This window comes from Amblyraja radiata, chromosome 11, assembly GCF_010909765.2.
Source record: "Amblyraja radiata isolate CabotCenter1 chromosome 11, sAmbRad1.1.pri, whole genome shotgun sequence".
In the NCBI taxonomy this organism is placed as follows: domain Eukaryota; kingdom Metazoa; phylum Chordata; class Chondrichthyes; order Rajiformes; family Rajidae; genus Amblyraja; species Amblyraja radiata.
In genome coordinates, this window is record NC_045966.1 from 6,434,699 (window position 1) to 6,460,703 (window position 26,005).

The 26,005-nt window shown below is 46.0% G+C and overlaps 1 protein-coding gene across 2 annotated transcripts in view; it reads right to left on the minus strand.

The window, feature by feature from the left end:
- Positions 1-6,007: 6,007 nt before the first annotated feature.
- Positions 6,008-26,005, minus strand: part of gabrg2 (gamma-aminobutyric acid type A receptor subunit gamma2) — a 94,278-nt gene continuing 74,280 nt past the window's right edge. The window contains exons 7-10 of one of the 2 annotated variants that reach the window (XM_033029235.1): positions 24,561-24,713; positions 16,714-16,919; positions 14,154-14,177; positions 6,009-6,896 (exon numbers count right to left, since the gene is read on the minus strand). In XM_033029235.1, coding sequence (XP_032885126.1) covers positions 6,621-6,896; positions 14,154-14,177; positions 16,714-16,919; positions 24,561-24,713 — 659 coding nt within the window. In that variant the 3' untranslated portion in view covers positions 6,009-6,620. Of the gene's footprint in view, positions 6,897-14,153; positions 14,178-16,713; positions 16,920-24,560; positions 24,714-26,005 lie in introns of both variants that reach the window. The other variant, XM_033029236.1, reaches the window with a different exon arrangement.

Consider the following 26,005-nt stretch of genomic DNA (forward strand, 5'->3'; position numbering starts at 1 on the left):
TGGACACTGTGGATGCCTCGATTGTAATCATGTATGGTGTTTCTGCTGACTGGATGGCGCGCAACAAAAGCTTTTCACTGTAGCTCGGCACACGTGACAATAAACTGAACTCAAACACAAACTCCATTGGGCAACCACTGATTAACTTGCCCTGGTGGCGACTTGGAAATGTCAGCAGATTATAAACCTGGCGACATCTTTGGTTTGCCAATACATCTGAACCTTTGTAACACTTAGCTGGCAAAACGTACCTGAAGATGTGATGGCAGCAGCCGTGGTCCTTGTTCCTGTGAGTAGAGGTATGGTGGACATTTCTAATCTCGTTCATTCTGAGTCTGCGTTGCACCATCTCCACATTGAATGTCAAATAGATCATTGCTACACTTTCAGCATTGTTGATTCATTCGGGTCCTTCGCAACATGTTTATCATTACGGGAATGTGCAGGAAGGAGCTGCAGATGCTGATTTAAACCGAAGATAGACATAAAAGGCTGGAGTAACTCAGCGGGACAGGCAGCATCTCTGGAGAGAAGGAATGGGTGACGTTTCGAATCGAGAAGAAGGGTCTCGGCCCGAAACGTCACCCATTCCTTCTTTCCGGAGATGCCGTCTGTCCCGATGAGTTACTCCAGCCTTTTGTGCCTATCATGATTACAGGAAACTGAGTTCCATGTTAATAAGGTTTTAGTTTAGTTTAAGTAAGTTGAGTGTATAGAGATACAGCATGGAAACAGGCTCTTCAGCCCACCGAATCCAAGCCAACCCGTGCACTAGATCTATGCTATATTCATTAACGCATTCAGCACACTTGGGGCAATTTACCAAAGCCAAGTAACCTACAAACCTGCACGTCTTTGGAGTGTGGGAGGAAACCGAAGCCCCTGGAAAAACCCACGCGGTCACAGGGAGAATGTACAAACTCCATACAGACAGCACCAGTAGTCAGGATCATACCCGGGTCTCTGGCGCTGTGAGGCAGCAACTCTACCGCTGCTCCACCTTGCTGCACCGATAGTCCCGGAAATACACAGAAAATCTAGAAGGAAAATGGAGCCTTGACGGAAGCAGGAGAGATCCAGGGATTGTTTTAAGCTGTCTCTGTAACAATCACTGTCTTGAAGAGAAAATAGATCTTTATGAGATGCCTTTAGAAGAGCTCGATGTGTCAGATCCATTCAACAGATCATTCACTCCCATCTTGACAAATAGAGACCAGGATCAAACTGAAAGTCTAGTTAGAAACAGCTAGACATAATACTTAGGTACAAATAGATTTAAAGACTTTTAAAGCATATCTTTATCCATGAATTTTGTTAGGGGGGTAGATTTGGATTTAGAGCACAGATCAGCACTTCAGGCTAACACCCATATAGATGATAAAGTTTGCAAATGGTGAAACATGGAACCATGGAGGTTCACAATGGGGCTGATATGGTGAGAAATATGTCATGAATTTTACAGGACCGAGGAATGTTTTGATTACAATTATTAAATCGGCGCGGCGTCCGGAGCCTGGGATCCATCGTTGGGGATCCCCGGAGAAGAAGAACTCCGACCGCCAGACCGCGGCCCACAACATCTTGAAGCCGCGGTCTGCGGAGCTTCTAGCCACGGGCGCGGCGTGGACTTACCATCCGGAGCGGGATCCCCGGAGAAGTGCTCCGACCCGCCGGCCTGCAGCCTACATCATCCTGAAACCGCGGTCTACGGTAGGGAAGCACCAATTCGGGACTTACCGTCCCGACGAGAGGGCTTATACATCTGGCCACCCGCAATGGCGACTGCGGAGTTTTATGGCCCTGACCATGGGGGAACAATGGAGGAGGACTGACTGTACTTTGTGCCTTCCACCACAGTGAAGAATGGTGGATGTCTGTGTTAAATTTTTATTCTATATTGTGTGTTCTTTTTTTATTGTACCGCTGCTGGCAAATTCATTTCACTGCACTTCATTGTGTATGTGATGAATAAATCTGATTGATTGATTGATTGATTGATTGATTGATTGATTGATTGATTGATTGACTGATTGATTGATTGATTGATTGATTGATTGATTGATTGATTGATTGATTGATTGATTGATTGATTGATTGATTGATTGATTGACTGATTGATTGATTGATTGATTGATTGATTGATTGATTGATTGATTGATTGATTGATTGATTGATTGATTGATTGATTGATTGATTGATTGATTGATTGATTGATTGATCCCCAATGTAATGTGTAACCTATCCCTTACTGGTGTTATACTGGCATAGCAGGTGCTAAACTACCTATAACGTTATTATAATTATTAATGGAAATGTTTCTTTATTAGAACGGGATGGCGCAGCGGTAGAGTTGCTGCCTTACAGTGCTTGCAGCGCCGGAGACCCGGGTTCGATCCCAACTACGGGTGCTGTCTGTAGGGAGTTTGTACGTTCTCCCCGTGACCTGCGTGGGTTTTCTCTGAGATCTTTGGTTTCCTCCCACACTCTAGATGTACAGGTTTGTAGGTTAATTGGCTTGGTAAATGTAAAACAAAATTGCCCCTAGTGTGTGTAGGATAGTGTTAATATGTGGGGAACGCTGGTCCGCGCGATATCTCTAAACTAAACTGAGCTAAACTAAACTAAATGACTATTTATGAGAAGTATGGAATGAGTCTGTGGATTTCAGTGCCTTATTGTGTCTGTACAGGGCCCTAGTGAGACCACACCTGGAGTATTGTGTGCAGTTTTGGTCCCCTAATTTGTGGAAGAACATTCTTGCTATTGAGGGAGTGCAGCGTAGGTTTACAAGGTTAATTCCGGGACTGTCATATGCTTAGAGAATGGAGCGGTTGGGCTTGTACACTCTGGAGTTAAGAAGGATGAGTGGAGATCTTATTGAACATATAAGATTATTAAGGGTTTGGACACGCTAGAGGCTAGAGGCAGGAAACATGTTCCCGATGTTGGGGGAGTCCAGAACCAGGGGCCACAGTTTAAGAATAAGGGGTAAGCCATTTAGAACGGAGATGAGGAACCACTTTTTCACACAGAGAGTTGTGAGCCTGTGGAATTCTCTGCCTCAGAGGGCAGTGGAGGCCGGTTCTCTGGATACTTTCAAGAGAGAGCTAGATAGGGCTCTTAAAGATAGCTGAGTCAGGGGATACGGGGAGAAGGCAGGAACGGGATACTGATTGTGGATGATCAGCCATGAATGGCGGTGCTGGCTCAAAGGGCCGAATGGCCTATTCCTGCGCCTATTGTCCATTGTCAGTTGTCTTGGTAATGTGCCTGGTGTTCTTTGCAAAACAAACTGATTAAAGGCAGAAGGGTAAACAGTGTAAAGGATGGGGAGGCTTTGAGATGACGGAGAGAGAGGAGGGTTACAAGAATGATGCCCATATTAGAGGCATAGTAGCTCTAAGGAGAGTTCGGACAAACTTGGATTGTTTTCTCTGGATCGTCGGAGGTTGCGGGGGAGACCTGACTGAAGTAAGTAAAATTACGAGAGACACAGATAAGGTAGACAGTCAAGACTGGATTAGTCTATTCCTTTAATATTAGTATTATCACCATAAGAGGCAGCTACAGTTGTTGAATTACAGATATTGTATAAAACTTTACATTAAACCGTAAAGGTGTGCATCAATATGGTTACAGTGCAACGCGCAAGTTTCATGTGTGCAAAGAATTCTTGAGTCTTTGTCTCAAGTCGTCTCAAAACAGGAAGTACATTTGTGTTACTTTCATTAGCGCTCTGACACCAATAGTGATGTGTACAATATTGGTGCTAAGACAGATACTTGGAACCTCTGCTGATACAAATCAAGTGTCAATATGTGTTAGCTGTGTCGTTAGCTGTGTCGTGAACTATTTCAACTTCAAGCAACGAAGCTTGTGGGAAAACCTTTTCACCCAGAGAGTTGTGAATCTGTGGAATTCTCTGCCACAGAAGGCAGTGGAGGCCAATTCACTGGGAGTTTTCAAGAGAGAGTTAGATTTAGATCTCAGGGCTTAACGGAATCAAGGGATATGGGGAGAAAGCAGGAACGGGGTACTGATTTTGGATGATCAGCCATGATCATATTGAATGGCGGTGCTGGCTCAAAGGGCCGAATGGCCTACTGCACCTATTTTCTATGGGACATGGATGGGAATACTAAGTACTGACTGGGTGAGGAACAACCAGCTTTGGAGTCTTCTTCCACAGATGCTGCTTGACTCGCTGATTTCTTCCACATTTTCTGTTTTGACCAGATTAGGTCCATACATTTCTTGCCCACCTGTGCACCTGGGTCTTAGTGCAGGACAGGCAGTGGAAGCCTGGGAACAAGGTACCTGCTTGTTCCCATTAGATGGGCAATGGTCCATTAAGTGCAGGAGATCCAATTGAGTGGGGAAACATCAAATTAATAAAGGCAAAGTCTCAAGTGAAATATGGTAATCGCAAACTCATTGTCAATCAAGCTGTCTCCCTATCAACCACAACTACTTCTGAGGAAGGATGTGTTGGCTCTGCAGAGGGTCCAGAGGAGGTTTGCGAGAATGATCCCAGGAATGATTGGGTTAACATATGATGAGGAGCGTTTGACGGCACTAGGCCTCTCCTCGCTGGAGTTTAGAAGGATGAAGGGGCACCTCATTGAAACTTACAGAATGGCGAAAGGCCTGGATAGAGTGGAGAGGATGTTTCCACTAGTGGGAGACTCTAGGACCAGAGGTCATAGCCTCGGAAAAAAAAAGTGTACCTTTAGAAAGGAAATTAGGAGGAATTTCTTTAGTCAGAGGTTGGTGAATGTGTGGAATTCATTGCCACAGACGGCTGTGGAGGCCAAGTCTGTGGATATTTTTAATCCGGAGATTGCCATATAATCTTGATTAGTACGAGTGTCAGGGGTTACGGGGAGAAGTCAGGAGAATGGGGTTGAGAGGGGAAGATAGATCAGCCATGATTGAATGGCAGAGTAGGCCCTTGATGGGCTGAATGGCCTAATTCTGCTCCTATAACTTGAGTTTCTGAGGAATTCGTATTGAGGCATGATCCAACAAGCAAATATCATTGATCCCTGTGGGCAAATTGACAGAAGATCTCATAACAAGGAAATAAAAATGAAATTGTGAATAGCATGCAGGTCTATCAGACTTTGAACTCTAACTATCGCCAATGCTGTCAATGCTGATGAAGGGTCCCCTATTAATTTAATCATTTTCTTGAGAATCCAATGTGCTGTTTAGTGATTCATGATGTAATTTTAAACCCGTGGCATAAGGACATAATTCACGACTTCTGCCGAGTTTGCCCTTGACTCATACTCGCAGCATGGTCGGCACGAGGTCATAGGTAGGTCATCGGTAGGTCGTGATGCTAGTCGTAGGTACTCGTGGCATCAAGTGGGTCGGGGCGTTTTTCTCGCCCGATGAAAAATGTCCACGAGTAAAAACGGTCGTGAATTAGGTCGTGAAAGTGGGTCAGGCCCTTTACTACACCCCACAGAAAGAGATTAGAGTCATAGATGTGATACAGCGTGCGAACAGGGCCCCACTTGCCCACGCCGGCCAACATGTCCCAGCTACACTAATCCCACCTGGTCCATATCCCTCCAGACCTGTCCCATCCATGTACCTGCATAACTGCTTCTTAAACGTTGGGAAAGTCCCTGCCTCAACTACTTCCTCTGGCAGCTCGTTCCATACACCCACCACCCTTTGTGTGAAAAAGTTACCCCTTAGATTCCTATTAAATCTTGTCCCCCTTCACCTTAAACCTATGCCCTCTGGTCCTCGATCTACCCAATCTATTCCTCTCATGATTTTATCTCAGCACCTCTATAAGATCACCCCTCATCCTCCTGCGCTCCAAGGACTCAGAGTCCCAGCCTACTCAACCTCTCCCTATAGCTCAGTCTTGGTAACATCCTCGTAAACCTTCTCTGTCTGTACCTGTAGATTAGTATCACTGTGGCTCCGCTCACAGGCTTATCAGAGAGCTCTCTATCTCTCTCTCTCTCTCCCTGTTAGACTAGTAGTATGCATGCTGAGATGAAAGCTCTTTGAGTTACCTGTGCAATGTTGCTAATCACTTTGTGTGAGTCTGATCATTATCCAACAGCACCCTTTCCAGCTTGTTCAATATCCTTTATTGCAATGGGTATGCTGATCATGACAACACGCATATATTTGAAATCGTGAATAGATTGGGTGGCTGAGGCTTGTGTTATCTCTCCCTTCTTGTTCCTTCAGCAGGAGGATGTGGCCCTGGGCAATGATCCAGCCTTGGGTACCCGGCACATGAATCCCGTGCAAACCTATCTCCAAAGTGCTGTACTGGCACTTTAAGTGCCGAGAGGACAAATTAGTATGTAGAATCGGCAAGAAAAGAGTCGAGTCAGCGAGTTTCCGTTGCCGCACCGTTTCCATTCATAATAGTCCTCCAGAGACGCAAAATAAAATTTCTTTGTCGAAAGAAAAAGTAATTCATAGCAATTTTGCCGCAGAAATAAAAACATGCACGGCTTTTTCAATCACCGATCTCTGTCAGACATACTTAAAAGTGTACACGTTTTTGCTGTTTAGTGTTTTTACAAGTGGTCTTAGTGGATCAGCAGCAGGTAAGGCCTATGTTACTGTCTGCTCGTCCAGGTCTACAGGTAAAGGTAGCCTACCCAGTAGACCAGGTTGAACAGACCAAAGGCGGTGGGGAAGAAGATGCGGGCGTACGAGTCGATCTTCCTGATGCGGATGTGTAGCCTTCCCTGCCTCCACGCTCCCCTGCGGCAGTCGTCGAAGCAGCAGAAGAAACTGGTGCAGTCCTTGCCGTCCAGACACTCGTACCCATACTCCTCATCGCGCTCCTGCTGATGCAGGGAATTATTCATCTGGACAGCAGACGAACGAGGGCGAATTTCAACTGTGGGTGCCTACAAAGCATTTCAAGAAATAATCTTTCGTTAGGCATTGTGAGAAAGAAAAAACAAAAAAAAATAATTGAATAGACAATTAGACAATAGGTGCAGGAGTAGGCCATTCAGCCCTTCGAGCCAGCACCGCCATTCAATATGATCATGGCTGATCATCCCCAATCAGTGCCCCGTTCCTGCCTTCTCCGCATATCCCCCGACTCCGCTATCTTTAAGAGCCCCATCTAGCTCTCCCTTGAAAGTATCCAGAGAACCTGCCTCCACCGCCCTCTGAGGCAGAGAATTCCACAGACTCACAAGGCTATTCAGAGCACCAGCCTAAGGTAGACACAAAAAGGTGGAGTAACTCAATGGGTCAGGCAGCATCTCTGGAGAAAAGGAATAGGTGAAGTTTCGGGTCGAGACCCTTCTTCAATCCATTAGGTTAGAGAATATAATCTCCTCGGAGGAGACGGAAAACTCCAAAGAAGTACAGGTTTGTAGGTTGATTGGCTTGGTATTAGCGTAAATTGTCCCCAGTGTGTGTTGGATAGTGTTAGTGTGCGGGGATCACTGGTCGGTGCGGGCCGGGTTGGCCGAGCGGCCTGTTTCCGCGCATGCAAAGGACATTTCACTTGAGTTCTGTGATATTATAAAGAGGCATAGAGCTATATAGTATGGAAACAGGCCCTTCGGCCCACCGAGTCCGCACCAACCAGCGATTCCTGCACACTCACACTATTCTACACACACTATGGACAATTTACAATTTTACTAATTAACCTACAAAAACCTGTACATCTTTGGAACGTGGGAGGAGACTGAAGCACCCGGAGAAAACGCACGCACGTCACATACAAACTTGCATACAGGCAGCACCCGTAGTCAGGATCAAACCCAGGTTCATATGACTTTCATATGAAGAAAGACTGGATAGACTCGGCTTGTACTCGCTAGAATTTAGAAGATTGAGGGGGGATCTTATAGAAACTTATAAAATTCTTAAGGGGTTGGACAGGCTAGATGCAGGAAGATTATTCCCGATGTTGGGGAAGTCCAGAACTAGGGGTCACAGTTTAAGGATAAGAGGGAAGTCTTTTAGGACCGAGATGAGAAAATCATTTTTTACACAGAGTGGTGAATCTGTGGAATTTTCTGCCACAGAAGGTAGTTGAGGTCAGTTCATTGGCTATATTTAAGAGGGAGTTACTGTAGATGTGGCCCTTGTGGTTAAAGGGATCAGGGGGTAGGGAGAGAAGGCAGGTACAGGATACTGAGTTGGATGATCAGCCATGATCATATTGAATGGCGGTGCAGGCTCGAAGGGCCGAATGGCCTACTCCTGCACCTATTTTCTATGTTTCTATATTTTCTATGTTTCTAGTGCTGTAATGCAGCAACTCTAATACTTGCCACCATGACTTTTGAAAGACATTTAGATAGATATTGGTGCAATGGGCCTGTCCCACTTACGCAACTTTTTCAGCGATGGCCGGCACCCGTCATAGGTCGTTGCAGGTTGCCGAAAATATTCAACATGTTGAAAATCCAGCGACGACCCGAACAAGGTACGTCTCTTTGGGTGACTGCTCGCGACCATACAGGCTTCACCCCGCCACATGTCCCCAGGTGTCGCCTGTGCGGTCGTGAGTCTTCTCCTCAGCTGCCCAAAGAGTCGTAGCGTCTTTCTGGTCGCCACTGGATTATCAACATGTTGAAAATTCTCAGCGACCTGCAACGACCTAAGACGCCGAAAAAGTCGCGTAAGTGGGACAGGCCCATAAGGTTTAGAGGACTCGGGGCCAAATGCAGGCAAATGGAACTAGCCCAATAGCCCAAGGACACGACGGGCTGAAGGGCCTATTTCCATTCTGCTTTATAATATATGCTTCTATATAATATCACAGAACTCGTGAAATGTCCTTTTCAGGCTAATAAATAAATTTATGAAAGTGACTAAAAAAGGTATTGCTATTTCTGATGCTATTGACACAGGGATTGCAAATACCGGATTAATTCTATCTAAAAGCGACTATTGACTGATGATGGTAACACAAAAACAACTGGGATGAGAAATGGTATTAATTCCCCAAATCAATCAGCAAGATTCAAGAAGCTGTTTTCGCAGTTTCTCTTCGATCTGACCTAATGGATATTTGTAGCCTGACATTTTTCAAATCGGTTGGAAAGAGTAAATTCATCATGGGGACACGTCAAATGGAAGCATATTCAGTAGACTTCCCCACCATCGAAGGGATTCTACACAAGTTGCTGCCTCAAAAAGGCAGCCGGCATCATCAGAGACCCGCACCACCCTGGCCACGCTCTCATTTCACCCCTGTCATCGGGAAGAAGGTAAAACTGTAACGTCCAGGTTCAGGAACAGCTCCTTCCCTACATCCAATTTTTTCGCCGACTCTCAACAGTCGCAGCAGGGCGCCGAAAATTTTCAACATGTTTAAAATCCAGCGGCGACCAGAAAAAGGTACGACTCTTTGGGCGACTACTCACGAGCACACAGGTGACATGTCGCGGGGTGACGCCTGTACGGTCGTGAGTAGTCACCCAAAGAGTCGTACCTTGTTCTGGTCGCCGCTGGATTTTAAGCGTGTTGAAAATTTTCGGAGACCTGCTGTGACTATGACGGGTGCCGGCAGCCGCCGAAAAAAATCATGTAAGTTGGACAGGCCCTTGAGGCTATTAAACGTCACAACCTCTAAATAGGCTCCAAACTATATAGACTTGGGGGCATTATTTTTGAGTTTGCAATATTATTGTCTAGTTATATGTTGGTTTGTATTTTTGTTGGTGTTAATCAGGAGTTTATCGGAGTACTATGGTTACATATCTGTTGTGCTGCTGCAAGTAATAGCCCTGTCCCTCGGTGCGAGTTCATTCAAGTGCTCTCCTGAGTTTAAAATAAAACAAACTCGTGGTAAGCACGGAGAATGAACGTAGCAGGTACGTCCGAGCTCGGGGACGCCTCTTAGCGGCTCGTAACGCTAACGGCAGGTACTCGGGAAGACTCGCTAACGGCAGGTAAGCACGGGAAGACTCGTGAAGATTTTTCAACGAGAGCCCCGAGTACCGACGAGTGGCCATTACCGTAGATCTCCAAGTTCGAATCAGGACAAACTCGGGCGAACTCTTGGAATGAATCTAAGAATTTCATTGTTCCGTTTCGGGACATATGATGATAGGGCGGGGGATGGGGGAAAGGAGCGAATTAATAATGTTAATATAATATCAAGGGGGGGTAGGTTAGTGCATGTGCGTGACGCCGCAGGGTGCTCCCCCCCCCCCCCCCCCCCCCCCACTCCGGAACCGCACGTTGAGGGGACGAGACCCTACGGGTCCTACTTGGTCTAGTATGACAATAAACACTCTTGACTTGACTCATTACTCTTGATTCTTGACTCATTTATTTTCTGAACATTTAAAGAGAATATTTCAAAGTGTAGTGAAATGTTTGTGAAGGTGTTTAAAACAATTGTCGTACCATGTAAACGTTTTATAATTTAGCTGAAATGGGCCACGCTTTTATTTTAGATTAGTTTAACTGCTCAGATCTACCAACTAAACTGGAAACTGCAAAAATAATGTGAAAGTTGTTGGATTGACAGAGCCCAGTAGATAAAATTAAGATTGTTGTGGCATTATAGACAATAGACAATAGGTGCAGGAGTAGGCCATTCGGCCCTTCGAGCCAGCACGGCCATTCAATGCGATCATGGCTGATCATCCCATTGATAGGCAACTAGTGTTACTTCAATAGGTTTAATTTAGTTTAGTCATACAGCACAGAAACAGGCCTTTTGGCCCATCGAGTCCGCACTGACCAGTGATCCCCATGCACTAGCACTGTCCACTAAAGACAATTTACAATCTTTACCGATGCCAATGAACCTACATTACAAACCTGTACGTCTCTGGAGTGTGGGAGGAAACCGGAGCACCTGGAGAAAACCCACGTGGTCACGGGGAGAACGCACAAACTCCGTACAGGCAGCACCCGTAGTCGGGATCGAACCCAGGCCCCTGGCACAGATTGTTCAAAAGGGAACTGCAGATGCTGGAATATCGAAGGTACACAAAATTGCTGGGGAAACTCAGCGGGTGCAGCAGCATCTATGGAGCGAAGGAACCTTCGCTCCATAGATGCTGCTGCACCCGCTGAGTTTCCCCAGCAATTTTGTGTACCCTGGCACAGATTGTTTGGATTTGAAATGGGATTTTCCTCTGTAATATCTACTGGTTGTGTCTTTATTGGAAGAGACTCTATACAGATATTTTTTATAAACTTATTAAACTCTCTTTCCACTCGAGATATGCCGTGCCAATAACCCATAGACTTTAATGAGACCGTTATATCTGGATGTACAGGTTCATAGTCTAATTGGAGGATGTATAAAAGGTTTCCGCGAAGGTTGGAAGAATAAACGTAACTGTTCTGTCTGCAGTTCCTGCTGTTCAAAGCCATTATTGCATTCAAACAGTGACTACATCTCAAAAAGCAATTCATTGATTTGTAAACCACTCCCAGACGCCCTGAGGTCAAAAACGGCACTCACTTTGTTGCAAATCCTGCCTTTTTGTACCAGTTATTCATTCCCACTATGAATCTTGTTGTTGGTTTTACAAGTCCATATATTATAAGGTACTTACAGCACAGAATCTGACCCGACGGGTCCATTCTAGAGTTTGTACTGCACACGAGAATGATCCCATGGAACATGAGGCATTCATTGTATGCCCAATGTACACCTTTGAACGCAAGTTGATTTTTTCCCCCCATTGAGATGCCATCCATATATGCTTGTGTCGTAGAGTCGTACAACACGGAGACAGGCCCTTCGGCCCAACTTTCCCATGCTGCCCATCTATAGGGGGGTTGCACGTAAGGTCACTGGGTCATAGGGCTTGACGCACGGAGCCGCTCAATCCATCTGGAGGACATCCGTAACTTCCAGTATATGTTATTAATGCAAGAAACGCGTACTTTCCTACCTGTTAAAAACCGCCAAAATGTTGAATTTTTGCGCTGAAAAAGTTTGTGGAGGTCGGGGTAAGTGTGAGAGACATGTACCCAACTTCAGAATTCCAAAAGTGAAGCGAAATGAAGGTATAGAGAAGCGAGAGCTGAAGGGACAACAGCAGCTAAAGTGCTTGGTGAACATTGGCCGTGCAGATATCGGAATTGAAAATATTGGGAATTATGGCGTTTGCTCACTGCATTTCATCAACAGTAAGGCATTATTTGTGTTTTTTCTTGATTCCTTTGGTATCTAAAAAGTCTCAGAAGTGATCAATCTGCCTGTAAATTTTTCTTCAGATGCATTTTCATTTTGTATGTAAAAACCCACTTGAGAACCATGGGCGATTAAAAAAATTTACAGCCAGATTTATCACTTCTGAAACTTTTTAGATGCTAAACGAATCAAGAAAAAACACAAATAATGCCTTAGTTGATGAAATGCAGTGAGCAAACGGCCAATGTTCACTAAGCACAACCTCCGGGAACCGCACGGAAACCTTGGGTGGGGCGCAAAGTCTCCAGAGGTTTCCGTTCAGGATTCCTAAGTGGGACAGGGGCATTACAGGCCGCCAGGGGTGGTGGTGGTGGAGGCAGATACGGTAGTGGCATTTAAGAGATTTTTTGGGTAGGCACGTGGATAGGCAGGGAATGGGGGGGGGGGTATGGATCACTTGCTGGACGAGGAGAGTTGGCCTTGGCATCATGTTCGGAAGTGACATTGTGGGCAGAAGGGCCTGTTCTTGTGCTGTACCGTTCTATGTACCATAATCGTGACAGTTTGCGGAATATGGATTTTTAGAACTGAATTGCAAGATGAGGTAACCAGAAGTGATTAGGATTTAACATTCGGACTGGGGTAACAATCCCTGGGGGATTAAGAAATTACTTGATGCTCAGAAGGAATGGCCCAGTGGGAATATAAAATAGTGGAGTAGAATATTATGACATTACTCCTATCATTACTCCGAACATGGACTGGTTATATTAGAAACATAGAAGCGTAGAAAATAGGTGCAGGAGTAGGCCATTCAGCCCTACAAGCCAGCACCACCATTCAATATGATCATCGAACATTAGTACCCCGTTCCTGCTTTCTCCCATATCCCTTGATTCCATTAGCCCTAAGAGCTATATCTAACTCTCTCTTGAAAACATCCAGTGAATTGGCCTCCACTGCCACCTGTGGCAGAGAATTCCACAGATTCACAACTGTGTGGGTGAAAAAGTTTTTCCTCATCTCAGTCCTAAATGGTCTCCCCTTTATTCTTAAACTGCGACTCCTGGTTCTGGGCTCCCCCAACATCAGGAAAATGTTTCCTGCATCTAGCCTGTCCAATCCCTTAAGAATTTTATATGCTTCTATAAGATCCCCTCTCATCTTTCTAAATTCAAGTGAATTTAACACTACCTGTTGAAACGTCCCCTATCCATGTTCTCCAGAGATGCTGCCTCAGCTGCTGAGTTACTCCAGCATGTTTTGTCTTGTTTATGTAAACCAGCATCTGCAGTTCCTTGCATCCTTCCTTTAACTAACTGGGGCAGTAGCAGTTGTATGATTTAATTACTAATAATTTAGAATTCTTCAACAAGGGCCATGATTTTGGAATAAAATAAGAACAGTTTATCTGACCCACCAGAAAAGATTTATGAAGATGTTGCCAAGACTCGAGGGCCTGAGCTACAGGGAGAGGTTGAGCAGGCTGGGACTTTATTCCTTGGAGCTCAGGAGGATGAGGGGTGATCTCATAGATCATGAGAGGAATAAATACAGTAAATGCACAGAGCCGTTACCCAGAGTAGAGGAATCGAGAACCAGAGGACATAGGTTTAAGGTGAGGGGGCAAAGATTTCATAGGAACCTGAAGAACAACTTGTTTTTTTTAACATAAAGGGTGGTGGGTGTATGGAACGAGCTGCTGGAGGTAGTAGTTGAGGCAGGTACTATCACAACATTTAAGAAACATTTAGGCAGGTACATGGATAGGACAGGTTTAGAGGCATATGGGCCAAACGCAGGCAGGTGGGACTAGTGTAGATGGGGTATGTTGGTAAGCATGGGCAGGCTGGGCCGAAGGGCCTGTTTCCAAACTATATGACACTATGAGCTTATGGTGACTGCTCAAAAACAAATTAACCATACAATTGAGATCAGGAGACACGCGTTCAAAGATAAACAGTTTTTACAGAAATATCATCATACATTGTAAAAGTATTTTTTGTTATAAATTATCAATATGAAGTACCTTTGATGAAAACATCCGTAGCAGCTTTTGTAAAAAAAGAACACAATAGAAAAATGTTTAAAGGAACATATTGTGAATACAGACAATAGATCATAGACAATAGGTGCAGGGGTAGGCCATTCAGCCCTTCGAGCCAGCACCGCCATTCACTGTGATCATGGGCTGATCATCCCCAATCAGGGCAAACAGAGCAGCAGAAAGTACAGACGCAAATTAAAGGGACAGGCAAGGGTGGCCATGGTGGTTCAGCGGCAGAATCGCTGCCTCACAGCAACCAGAGACCCAGGTTCGATCCCGACTACGGCCGTTGCCCGTACGGAGTTTGAACGTTCTCCCCGTGACCTGCGTGGGTTTTCTCAAAGAACTTTGGTTTCCTCCCACACTCCAAAGACGTACAGGTTTGTAGGTTAATTGGCTTGCTATCATGTAAAAAATTGTCCCCAGTGTGTGTAGGATAGTGTTAGCGTGCAGGGATCGCTGGTCGGCGCGGACTCGGTGGGCCGAAGGGCCTGTTTCTGCACGGTATCTTTTAACTAAATTAAACTAAGATTTAAAAATTAATTTAAAAACTCAGAAATTTTATTTATGGATTGCATTAAAGCTATTTGGAAATGGTTTTGAGAAGAAAATTTAAATGTATCTTGTTTATACTGTGCATAAATAACTGATTGATTGATTGAATTGAAAGAAACAGCATGGAAACGGGCCCTTCAGCCCATCGAGTCCGTGTTGTTCACACTGGTTCTCTGTTATCCCACTTTCTCATGCACACAATGGGCAATATACAGAGGGCCAATTAACCAACAAATTCGCACATCTTTGGGACGTATGATGAAAATTGAATACACGATAGAAACGCACGCAGACACAGGGAGAACGTGCAAACTCCACACAGACAGCACCCGAGGTCAGGATCGAACCCGGGTCTCAGACGTTGCAAGACAGCAGCTGCACCACTATGCTGCCCAATGTTTCTTTGTGATATGGATATAACACATGCACATAAATATACTTGGAATGCAACACTACCGCTTGGCTGCACGGTGGCACAGCGGTAGAGACCCAGCGCCAGCGCCAGAGACCCAGGTTCGATCCTGACTACGGGTGCTGTCTGTACGGAGTTGATACCTTCTCACTGTGTCCTGCGTGGGTTTTTTTCCGAGAACTTGGGTTTCCTCCCACACTCCATAGATGTACAGGTTTGTAGGTGAATTGGCTTGGTATAAATGTAAAAATTGTCCGTTGTGTAGGATAGCGTTAGTGTGCGGGGATCGCTGGTCGGCGCGGACTCGTTGGGCTGAAGGGCCAGTTTCCGTGTTGTATCTCTAAACTAAACCAAACTAAACGGTAGGATGGCCTGATTTACTCAGCATTATCTAGTTACTCTGCTCAATTGACAGATACATGTGTCGATTCACACATTGACGACTGTAATGAAGGTTAGGCTCAGCTGTGGGTTTGGTAGAGGTATGAAGGGCCTGTCCCACTTGACGATTTCTTCAGCGACTGCCGGCATCATTGAGTGACGTATCAGGTCACCGAAAAAGTCACGGCATGATGTGGCGTGGCGATGTATTGGATGTACGGGTGGAATATAGCGGGGAACGTATGGACAGTGCACACGGGCTAATGGGATGAACAAATTCATTCTGTGTTTCTAGAGAATGGCAATGCTCATTTCATTCTAAACCGCAGAAGAAAAAACTATCAAGAAGCAAATAAAAGCAGAAGATACACTGACAGATTTTTGCACAACTAACAATTTTTAAGAAAGAATGAAAATGCAAAATAGCACCAGGGTCTTTCAAAGAACCCATGCTAACAAATGAGGCAATGGCTCAGCTTTAGAAAGAATGTTTAGAGATAGAGGTGGAGGTTGAGATACAGCGTGGAAATAGGCCCTTCGGCCCATCGAGTCCACACCCACCTTGTACACCAGCACTATCCTACACAATTTTCAATCTTTACAAAGCCAATTAACCTACAAACCTGAACGTCTTTAGAGTGTGGGAGGAAACCAGAGCACCCGGGGAAAACCCACGCAGGTCACGGGGAGAACGTACAACCTCCGTGCTGACAGCACCCGTAGTCGGGATCGAACCTGGGTCTCTGGCGCTGTAATGCCCCTGTCCCACTTAGGAAACCTGAACGGAAACCTCTGGAGATGTTGTGCCCCACCCAAGGTTTCCGTGCGGTTCCCGGAGGTTGAAGGTGGTTGCCGGAGGTTGCAGGTGGTGGAAGCAGGTAGGGAGACTGACAAATACCTCCGGGAACCGCACGGAAACCTTGGGCGGGGCGCAAAGTCTCCAGAGGTTTCCGTTCAGGTTTCCTAAGTGGGACAGGGGCATTAGGCAGCAACTCTACTGCTGTTCCACTGTGTAATACTGCTAAGTGCTGTAAACAGTGCCAGACTACAACGTGCCATGAATTGGCCGTCACCAAATTTACACATGTACGAACGTACTCCGGGCGTTTCTCATTTAACCCTTGAAGTTCAGAACTTTAGCCTCAGGTGAACCAGGGAGTGTATGCTTGTATATGACCATGGGAAGGTACGTACTCTGTTCCGCTTCTTCTTGCCTTTGTTTTTGCTGGGCTTTCTGTTGCTGACGAAATAGTGCAAGGTCCCGTATTCGATCAAAGCGGCAAACACGAAGAGGAAACACACGGACACAAAGAGGTCAATGGCGGTAACGTAGGAGACCTTGGGGAGGGACTTGCGAGCAATGGTGCTGAGTGTGGTCATGGTCAGGACAGTTGTGATGCCTGCAACGAGATAGAAACCGTGAACAAAGATGTGATCAGTCTTATTACACAGTCATAGAGTGACACAACGGGCCCCTCGGCCCAACCTGCCCGTCCCGGCCAACATCACGGCTACACCAGTCACCACCTGCCTGCGTTTGGTCCATATCATAGAAACATAGAAAAGAGGTGCAGGAGTAGGCCATTCGGCCCTTCGAGCCTGCACCGCCATTCAATATGATCATGGCTGATCATCCAACTCAGTATCCTGTACCTGCCTTCTCTCCATACCCCTGATCCCTTTAGCCACAAGGGCCACATCTAACTCCCTCTTAAATATAGCCAATGAACTGGCCTCAACTACCTTCTGTGGCAGAGAATTCCACAGATTCACCACTCTCTGTGTGAAAAATGTTTTCCTCATCTCGGTCCTAAAAGATTTCCCCCTTATCCTTAAACTGTGACCCCTTGTTCTGGACCCTTAAACTGTGACCCCTGTGATCCCTCCAGACCTGTCCTATCCATGTACCTGTCTAACTGTATCTTAGAACTGGCGCATCGTTAGAGTTGCGGCCTTATGCCCCTGCCGCACTTAGGAAACCTGAACGGAAACCTCTGAAGACTTTGCGCCCCACCCAAGGTTTCCGTGCGGTTCCCGGAGGTTTTTGTCAGTCTCCCTATCTGCTTCCACTACTTGCAACCTCCGGCAACCACCTGCAACCTCCGGCAACCACCTGCAACCTTGGTTGGGGCACAAAGTCTCCAGAGGTTTCCGTTCAGGTTTCCTAAGTGGGACAGGGGCATAAAGTGCCTGTCCCACTCTCACGACCTAATTCACGACCTCTGCCGAGTTTGCCCTTGACTCATACTCGCAGCATGGTCGTCATGAGGTCGTAGATAGGTCGTAGCAGGCCGTGATGCTAATCGTAGGTACTTGTGGCATCAAGTAGGTCGGGGCGTTTTTCTAGCCTGATGAAAAATGTCCACGAGTAAAAAAGGTCGTGAATTAGGTCGTGAAAGTGGGACAGCGTTTACAGCGCCAGAGACCCGGGTTCGATACCGACTACGGGTGCTGTCTGTACGGAGTTTGTACGTTCTCTTAGTCACCACGTGGGTTTTCTCCGAGAACTTCGGTTTTCTCCTACACTCGAAGGATGTATAAGTTTGTAGGTTAATTGGCTTGGTAAAATTATAAATTGTCGCTAGGAAAGTGTTAATGTGCGGGGAGCGCTGGTCGGCATGGACTCGGTGGGCCAAAGGGTCTGTTTTCATGTTATATCACTGATTAAACTAAACTAAAATCTACACTAGTCCCACCTACCTGCGTTTGGCCCATGTCCCTCCATACCTGTCCTATCCATGCACCTGTCCAAATGTTGCAATAGTCCCTGCCTCAACCACCTCCCCAGGCAGCTCGTTCCATACACCCACCACCCTTGGTGAAAATGTTACCCCTCAGATACCTATTCTTATCCACGACTTGAAACTCTAATTTGCTACAGAAGATTCGAAAAGAAGGTTTTCACACATTTTCTCACTTTGCCTTAAACTGAAAGTTAGAATGATTCTAAACAAATAACACTTTAGTGCAGGAATACACCATGGTATTTTATACTTCAGGAAGGTACATTGCAAGGAAATAATTCCCTACTCATGAAACACCTCAAATAGAGAATCAGCTGTTGTGTACAAGAATGGTGTTTCCTTAACGTAACAACAAATGAGATCCTTTAAGAGCTTTAGGTGTTAAAATATGTGAAATAATTACACACAAATATTTATTTTATAGACAATAGACAATAGACAATAGGTGCAGGAGTAGGCCATTCGGCCCTTCGAGCCTGAACCGCCATTCAATGTGATCATGGCTGACCATCCCCAATCAGTACCCCGTTCCTGCCTTCTCCCCATATCCCCTGACTCCGCTATTTTTAAGAGCCCTATCTAGCTCTCTCTTGAAAGTATCCAGTGAACCTGTCTCCACCGCCCTGTGAGGCAGAGAATTCCACAGACTGATATTTAGGGCAAACTGGTTTCTGCAGCTATACAGGGCGGCACGGTGGCGCAGCAGTAGAGTTGCTGCCTTACAGCGCCAGAGACCCAGGTTTGAACCTGACCACGGGTGCTGTCTGTACGGAGTTTGTACGTTGTCCCCGTGACCTGCGTGGGTTTTTACCAGGTGCTCTGCTTTCCTCCCACACTACAAAGACGTACAGGTTTGTAGTTTCATTGACTGAGGCAAAATTGTAAATTGTCCCTGGGGTGTGTTGGATAGTGTTAGTGTGGGGGGTCTGCTGGTTAGTGTGGACTCGGTAGGCCGAAGGATCTGCTTTGGTGCTGTAAACTTCACTAAACTAAACTAGGGCTGCCACCTCACAGTGCGGGAGACCCAGTTTACATCCTAACCTCAGATGCCATCTGCGTGGGTATAGTTTGTACGTGTGGGTTTCCTCTGGGTGTTACAGTTTTCTCCCACATCCTGAACACATGTGGGTTTGCAGGCTAATTGGCCCTATGTAAATTGCCCCCAGTGTGTAGGGAGTGGATGAGAAAGTGGAAGAAGATAGAACTCTGGTGGCACAGTGGCGCAACGGTAGAGTTGCTGCCTTACAACGCCAGAGACACAGGTTCGATTCTGAGTTAAGGGCCTGTCCCACTTTCACGACCTAATTCACGACCTTTTTTACTCGTGGACATTTTTCATCATGCTAGAAAAGACGGCCCGACCTACTTGATGCCACGAGTACCTACGACCTACCTACCACCTCGTACGACATCCTGACGACCATGCTGCGAGTATGAGTCAAGGGAAAACTCGGCAGAGGTCGTGAATTAGGTCGTGAAAGTGGGACAGGGCCTTAAGGGTGCTTCTTGATGCCATGGTCATGATGCCATGATCATATTGAATGGCTCGAAGGGCCGAATGGCCTACTCCTGCACCTATTGTCTATGTTTCTATGTCTATGTTTCTATGTCTGAACGGAGTTTGCACGTTTTCCTTGTGACTGCTTGGGTTTAGTCCAGGTGCAGAGTTCCCTTAGTTCCTATCAGACTGTAGAAAGCCTTCCCATAAAAGAACTGATTTCTCATCTTAAATATTATTGTCAAATTATTTGAACTACAGATGAACAACAGATGGTGCATTATATAGTGTACCTATTATTTTTAATATTATTTGTTTGGCTGCTGTATTTTTCCTAGTATTTTACAGATTATTGCTGTCAATTCACATGGCTGTACGGTGGAGATGCTGCCTCACAGCGCCAGAGATCTGGAGTCGATCCCGACTGCGGGTGCTGTCTGTACGGAGTTTGTACGTTCTCCACGTGAGCACGTGGATTTTCTCTGAGATCTTCGCTTTCCTCCCACACTCCAAATACGTACAGGTTTGGATATTAATTGGCTTGGTATAAATGTAAACTGACCCTCGTGTGTGTAGGATAGTGTCAATGTGCGGGGATTGATAGTCCATGAGGCCTCGGTGGGCCGAAAGGCCTGTTCCGCGCTGTATCTCCAGATTAAACTAAACACAAGAAGAGTGCAGACTGGAATTTGAAGTTGCATCTTGCAATGATGACATGCATATTCTTTGATAGACTTGTGTAAAGCGCGTTGCTTTTTGGCTGCGTTGCTTTTTGGCTGCGTGTTCAAAGGCAATCAATGAGCTTAAATATCTGTCAATGTTTTAGCAGCACAGGGAAATGTAACTACCCATTTGGACCTCACTGTGGAAGCTAAAAATCCATCTGTAAAAGATCCCAAAGGATGAAACTGATCTCATTTTGGGATGTACTTGCTCACGGTTCATCACTAACTACAATGTCCTCAAAGCTTTTAGATAAAGGATGTGTACTGTCGCGGTGGTCATGGTGGCGCAGCGGTAGAGTTGCTGCCTCACGGTCGAATGCAGCGCCGGAGACCCGGGTTCCATCCCGACTACGGGTGCTGTCTGTACGGAGTTTGTGCGTTCTCCCCGTGACCCGCGTGGGTTTTCTCCGAGATCTCCGGTTTCCTCCCACGCTGCCTCAGAGGGCGGTGGAGGCAGGTTCTCTGGATGCTTTCAAGAGAGAGCTAGATAGGGCTCTTAAAAATAGCGGAGTCAGGGGATATGGGGAGTAGGCAGGAACGGGGTACTGATTGGGGATGATCAGCCATGATCACATTGAATGGCAGTGCTGGCTTGAAGGGCCAAATGGCCTACTCCTGCACACATTGTCTATTGCCTATTGTCTAAAGACATGCAGGTTTGTAGGTTATTTGGCTGGGTAAATGTAAAGATTGTTCCTAGTGGGTGTAGGATAGTGTAAATGTGCGGGGATCGCTGGTTGGCGCGGACTTGGTGGGCCGAAGGGCCTGTTTCCGCGCTGTGTCTTTAAACTAAACTAAAAAATGAAACTACTGGAGGGTGGCTTGGAACTGACATTAATCTCATGAACTCTGGTTAGTTTAGTTTAGTTTAGTTTAGAGATACAGCACGGACACAGGCCCTTCAGCCCACCGAGCCCACGCTTTGTGGATTCATGCGTTCAACAGTGATAGGAGCAGAATCAGGCCCTTCAGCCGATCAAGTCTACTCCACCATTCAATCATAGCTGATCTACTGTATCTCTCCCTCCTAACCCCATTCTCCTGCCTTCTCCCCATGACCCCTGCCCCCCATACTAATCAATAATCTATCTATCTCCGCTTTAAAATAATCCACTGTCTTGGCCTCCACAGCCTACTGTGGCAATGAATTCCACAGATTCACCACCCTCTGACTAAAGAAATTCCTTCTCATCTCCTTCCTGAAAGAACGCCCTTTAATTCTGAGGCCGTGGCCTCTGGTCCTAGACTCTCCCACCAGTGGAAACATCCTCTCCACATCCACTCTATCTGAGCCTTTCACTATTCAGTAAGTTTCAAGCAGGGGTCCCTTCATCCTTCTGAACTGCAGTGACTACAGGCCCAGTGCCAGCGAAAGCTCATCATAGGTCAACCTACTCATTCCTGGGATCGTTCTTGTAAACCTCCTCTGGACCCTCTCCAGAGCCAGCACATCCTTCCTTAGATATGGGGCCTAAAACACCTGGCAATACTCCAAATGCGGCCTGACCAGCTCCTGATAGAGCCTCAGCATTACATCCCTGTTTTTGTATTCTAGTCCTCTTGAAATAAATAATTCTCGTGTTACGTTTCCTATGATTTTCTAAAGCAGATTTGATGGCAATTTTTACCTGTCTGCATTGCTCCTGTTATCCTTATTCCATTCCAGCCATCGCTCACCAGCCTGTACCTTAGATGTCCACACCCCCCCCCCCCCCCTCCTCTCCCACCTAGCCCTATCTGCTCATCAACCCCACCTCACCTGGCTCCTCCCATCACCTACCTGCCCTGGTCTCACCCCTCCCTCTCCCCTCTTTACACCAGTTCTCTCCCCTCCACAGCATATCTGATTGTTAAGGGCTTGGACACGCTAGAGGCAGGAAACATGTTCCCGATGTTGGGGGAGTCCAGAGCCAGGGGCCACAGTTTATGAATAAGGAGGAAGCCATTTAGAACGGAGACGAGGAAACACTTTTTCTCACAGAGAGTGGTGAGTGTGGAATTCTCTGCCTCAGGGGGCAGTGGAGGCAGGTTCTCTGGATGCTTTCAAGAGAGAGCTAGATAGGGCTCTTAAAGATAGCGGAGTCAGGGGATATGGGGAGAAGGCAGGAACGGGGTACTGATTGGGGATGATCAGCCATGATCACATTGAATGGCCTAATCCTGCACCTATTGTCTATTGTCTGCACTCTCTCTGGAAACAGGCTCTCAGCCCAAAACATCGACCATCTCCTCGCCTCTACAGATGCTGCTCACTTCACTGAGTACTTCCAGCAGTTTGATTTATGCCTGAGGTTAAATTATGGTTTGTATTAAACTGATTTGACGGCGCAGTTTCAAGAACCCAAGCAAATTAACCCAACTATTACATTTTTTTTTATTGCAGCAACTTAAATTTTACTATTGAATTTAATGTTGAAAAATGTATTTTCTTTTATGATATCCAATTTATAACCTTTCAAGTTGAAGGTATTTTCAGGTTATTTCTTGTTGTTTGAAAGCAGTTCATATAGGCTACTTCTTAGACAACTAAAGCACCAAGGTATATCTTGAAGGCATAATATCTTGACTTCATGTCTAAACTCTATTGCCACTGCTGACAAAACTGAATATTAAACTTCTGACTGAAGTTCTTACCATTGTTGAATCTAACATTGAGACTGTTTCACGCCAATTACTTGCTGACTACTCATTTTTTCACCATGTCATAGAGTCTCACAGCGTGGAAACAGGCCCTTCGGCCCAACTTGCACGCACTAACCAACATGTACCATCTACACTATTCCCACCTGCCTGCGTTTAGCCATATCCCTCTAAACCCGTCCTATCCATGTACCCATCTAAATGTTTCTTAAACATTACAATAGTTCCTGCCTCAACTACCTCCTCTGGCAGCTTGTTCCATATACCCATCATAGAAACATAGAAACATAGAAAATAGGTGCAGGAGTAGGCCATTCAGCCCTTCGAGCCTGCAACGCCATTCAATATGATCATGGCTCATCATCCAACTCAGTATCCTGTACCTGCCTTCTCTCCATACCCCTTGATACCTTTAGCCACAAGGACCACATCTAACTCCCTCTTAAATATAGCCAATGAACTGGCCTCAACTACCTTCTGTGGCAGAGAATTCCAGAGATTCACCACTCTCTGTGTGAAAAATGTTTTTCTCATCTCGGTCCTAAAAGATTTCCCCCTCATCCTTAAACTGTGACCCTTGTTCTGGACTTCCCCAACATCGGGAACAATCTTCCTGCATCTAACAGTATCTAGGAACTGCATCTAGAAGTATCACCCAGAATTAGAGAGCAGTCATGAGCTACCAGCTACTTAAGTGGAGACTATCAGACTATCTTTAATCAGACTATGCTAGACTTCACCTTGCACTAAACGTTATTCCCTTTATCATACATGTACACTGTGGGGGCTTTCTGCTGACTGGTTAGCACACAACAAAGACTTTCACAGTACATATGACAATAAACTAAACTAAACTAAACCTATATCCGCAATATTTCAATTCAATCTTTTATATACATATATTTTTTTTGAAAGCAGAGTTTTTACTCCCATATTGAAAAGTGTCCATGGAAATTAAAGATGTCCAAGGAATTAACAGACATTCCTTTAGGAAGGAGATGGGGAGGAATTTCTTTAGACAGAGGGTGGTGAATCTGTGGAATTCATTGCCACAGAAGGCTGTGGAGGCCAAGATAATGGATATTTTTAAGGCAGAGATAGATAGATTCTTAATTAGTGTGGGTGTCAGGGGTTATGGGGGGAAGGCAGGAGAATGGGGTTGAGAGGGAAAGATCAGCCATGATTGAATGGCAGAGTAGACTAGATGGGCCGAATGGCCTAATTTTTCTCCTATCACTTGTGAAAGGCGTGAGAGATTTAATAATCTCATAGTCTTTTCTGGGCAACAACAGAAGATCAAATAGACCGGGGAAGCCAGCAACTGAATTACAATGTGTTGTTATAAGAATTACAATGTCTTTTCGTGAGAGGATAATTTAGATACGTATGTCCTGCACATAAAACTAATAGTTATTGGTGCCAGCACTTTGTTACCTAATGACGTTCTTGCAGGTACTGCATCCTTATTGATCCAGAATGAGACCCAGGATAAAACCACAGTCAATGTGCAAGGGATATAGGTCTGAATGGTGAAGTACCCCATTCTTCTACTCAGATCGAAGTACACTGCCATTACAACGTAATCTCCTGTAGAGGAAAAAATGAAAACATAAAATCAGTCCTTCACTTATGAAGAAAACTAAATCAAAGCAGATAGTAACATATTTAAGGTGCTTGCAATTCATTGTGCTTACAGCTGTCCACAGAGTCATAGAGTCAGAGTAATACAGTGTGGAAACAGGCCCTTCGGCCCAACTCGCCAACACTGTCCCAGCAACACTAGTCCCACTTGCCTCCCAACACTGCTCTCTCTCCCCATCCCCCACACTCGCAACAAGGGCAGAGTCCCCCTAGTCCTCACCTTTCACCCCACCAGCCGTCACATACAACAAGTAATCTTCCGTCAGTTTCGCCACCTCCAACGTGACTCCACCACTCGCCTCATCTTCCCATCTCCCCCCCTGTCTGCCTTCCGCAAAGACCGCTCCCTCCGTAACTCCCTTGTCAATTCTTCCCTTCCCTCCCGTACCACCCCCTCCCCGGGCACTTTCCCTTGCAACCGCAAGAAATGCAACACTTGTCCCTTTACCTCCCCCCTCGACTCCATTCAAGGACCCAAACAGTTGTTCCAGGTGCGACAGAGGTTTACCTGCATCTCCTCCAACCTCATCTATTGCATCCGCTGCTCCAGATGTCAGCTGATCTACATCGGTGAGACCAAGCGGAGGTTGGGCGATCGTTTCGCCGAACACCTCCGCTCGGTCCGCAATAACCAACCTGACCTCCCGGTGGCTCAGCACTTCAACTCCCCCTCCCATTCCCCATCCGACCTCTCTGTCCTGGGTCTCCTCCATGGCCAGAGTGAGCAACACCAGAAATTGGAGGAAACACCTCATATTCCGCTTGGGGAGTCTGCGCCCTGCCTATTTCCTTCGCTTCATAGATGCTGCTGCACCCGCTGAGTTTCTCCAGCTTTTTTGTGTACCTGCCTCCTCTGGCAGCTTGTTCCATACACCCACCACCACCACACTTACATTACAGGGCTTTTCAATGGCAGTTTACAGCCATTAAAAACAAATCGCTCTGTGAGTTCCGGAGCCCTCCCGGTTTGTGTGAAATGGAATGCTTCTGCAACTTAAGGTAGACACAAAATGCTGGAGTAACTCAGCGGGACAGGCAGCATCTCTGGAGAGAAGGAATAAGTGAGACAATAGACAATACACAATAGGTGCAGGAGTAGGCCATTCGGCCCTTCGAGCCAGCACCGGCATTCAATGTGATCATGGCTGATCATCCCCAATCAGTACCCCGTTCCTGCCTTCTCCCCATATCCCCTGACTCCGCTATCTTTAAGAGCCCTATCTAGCTCTCTCTTGAAA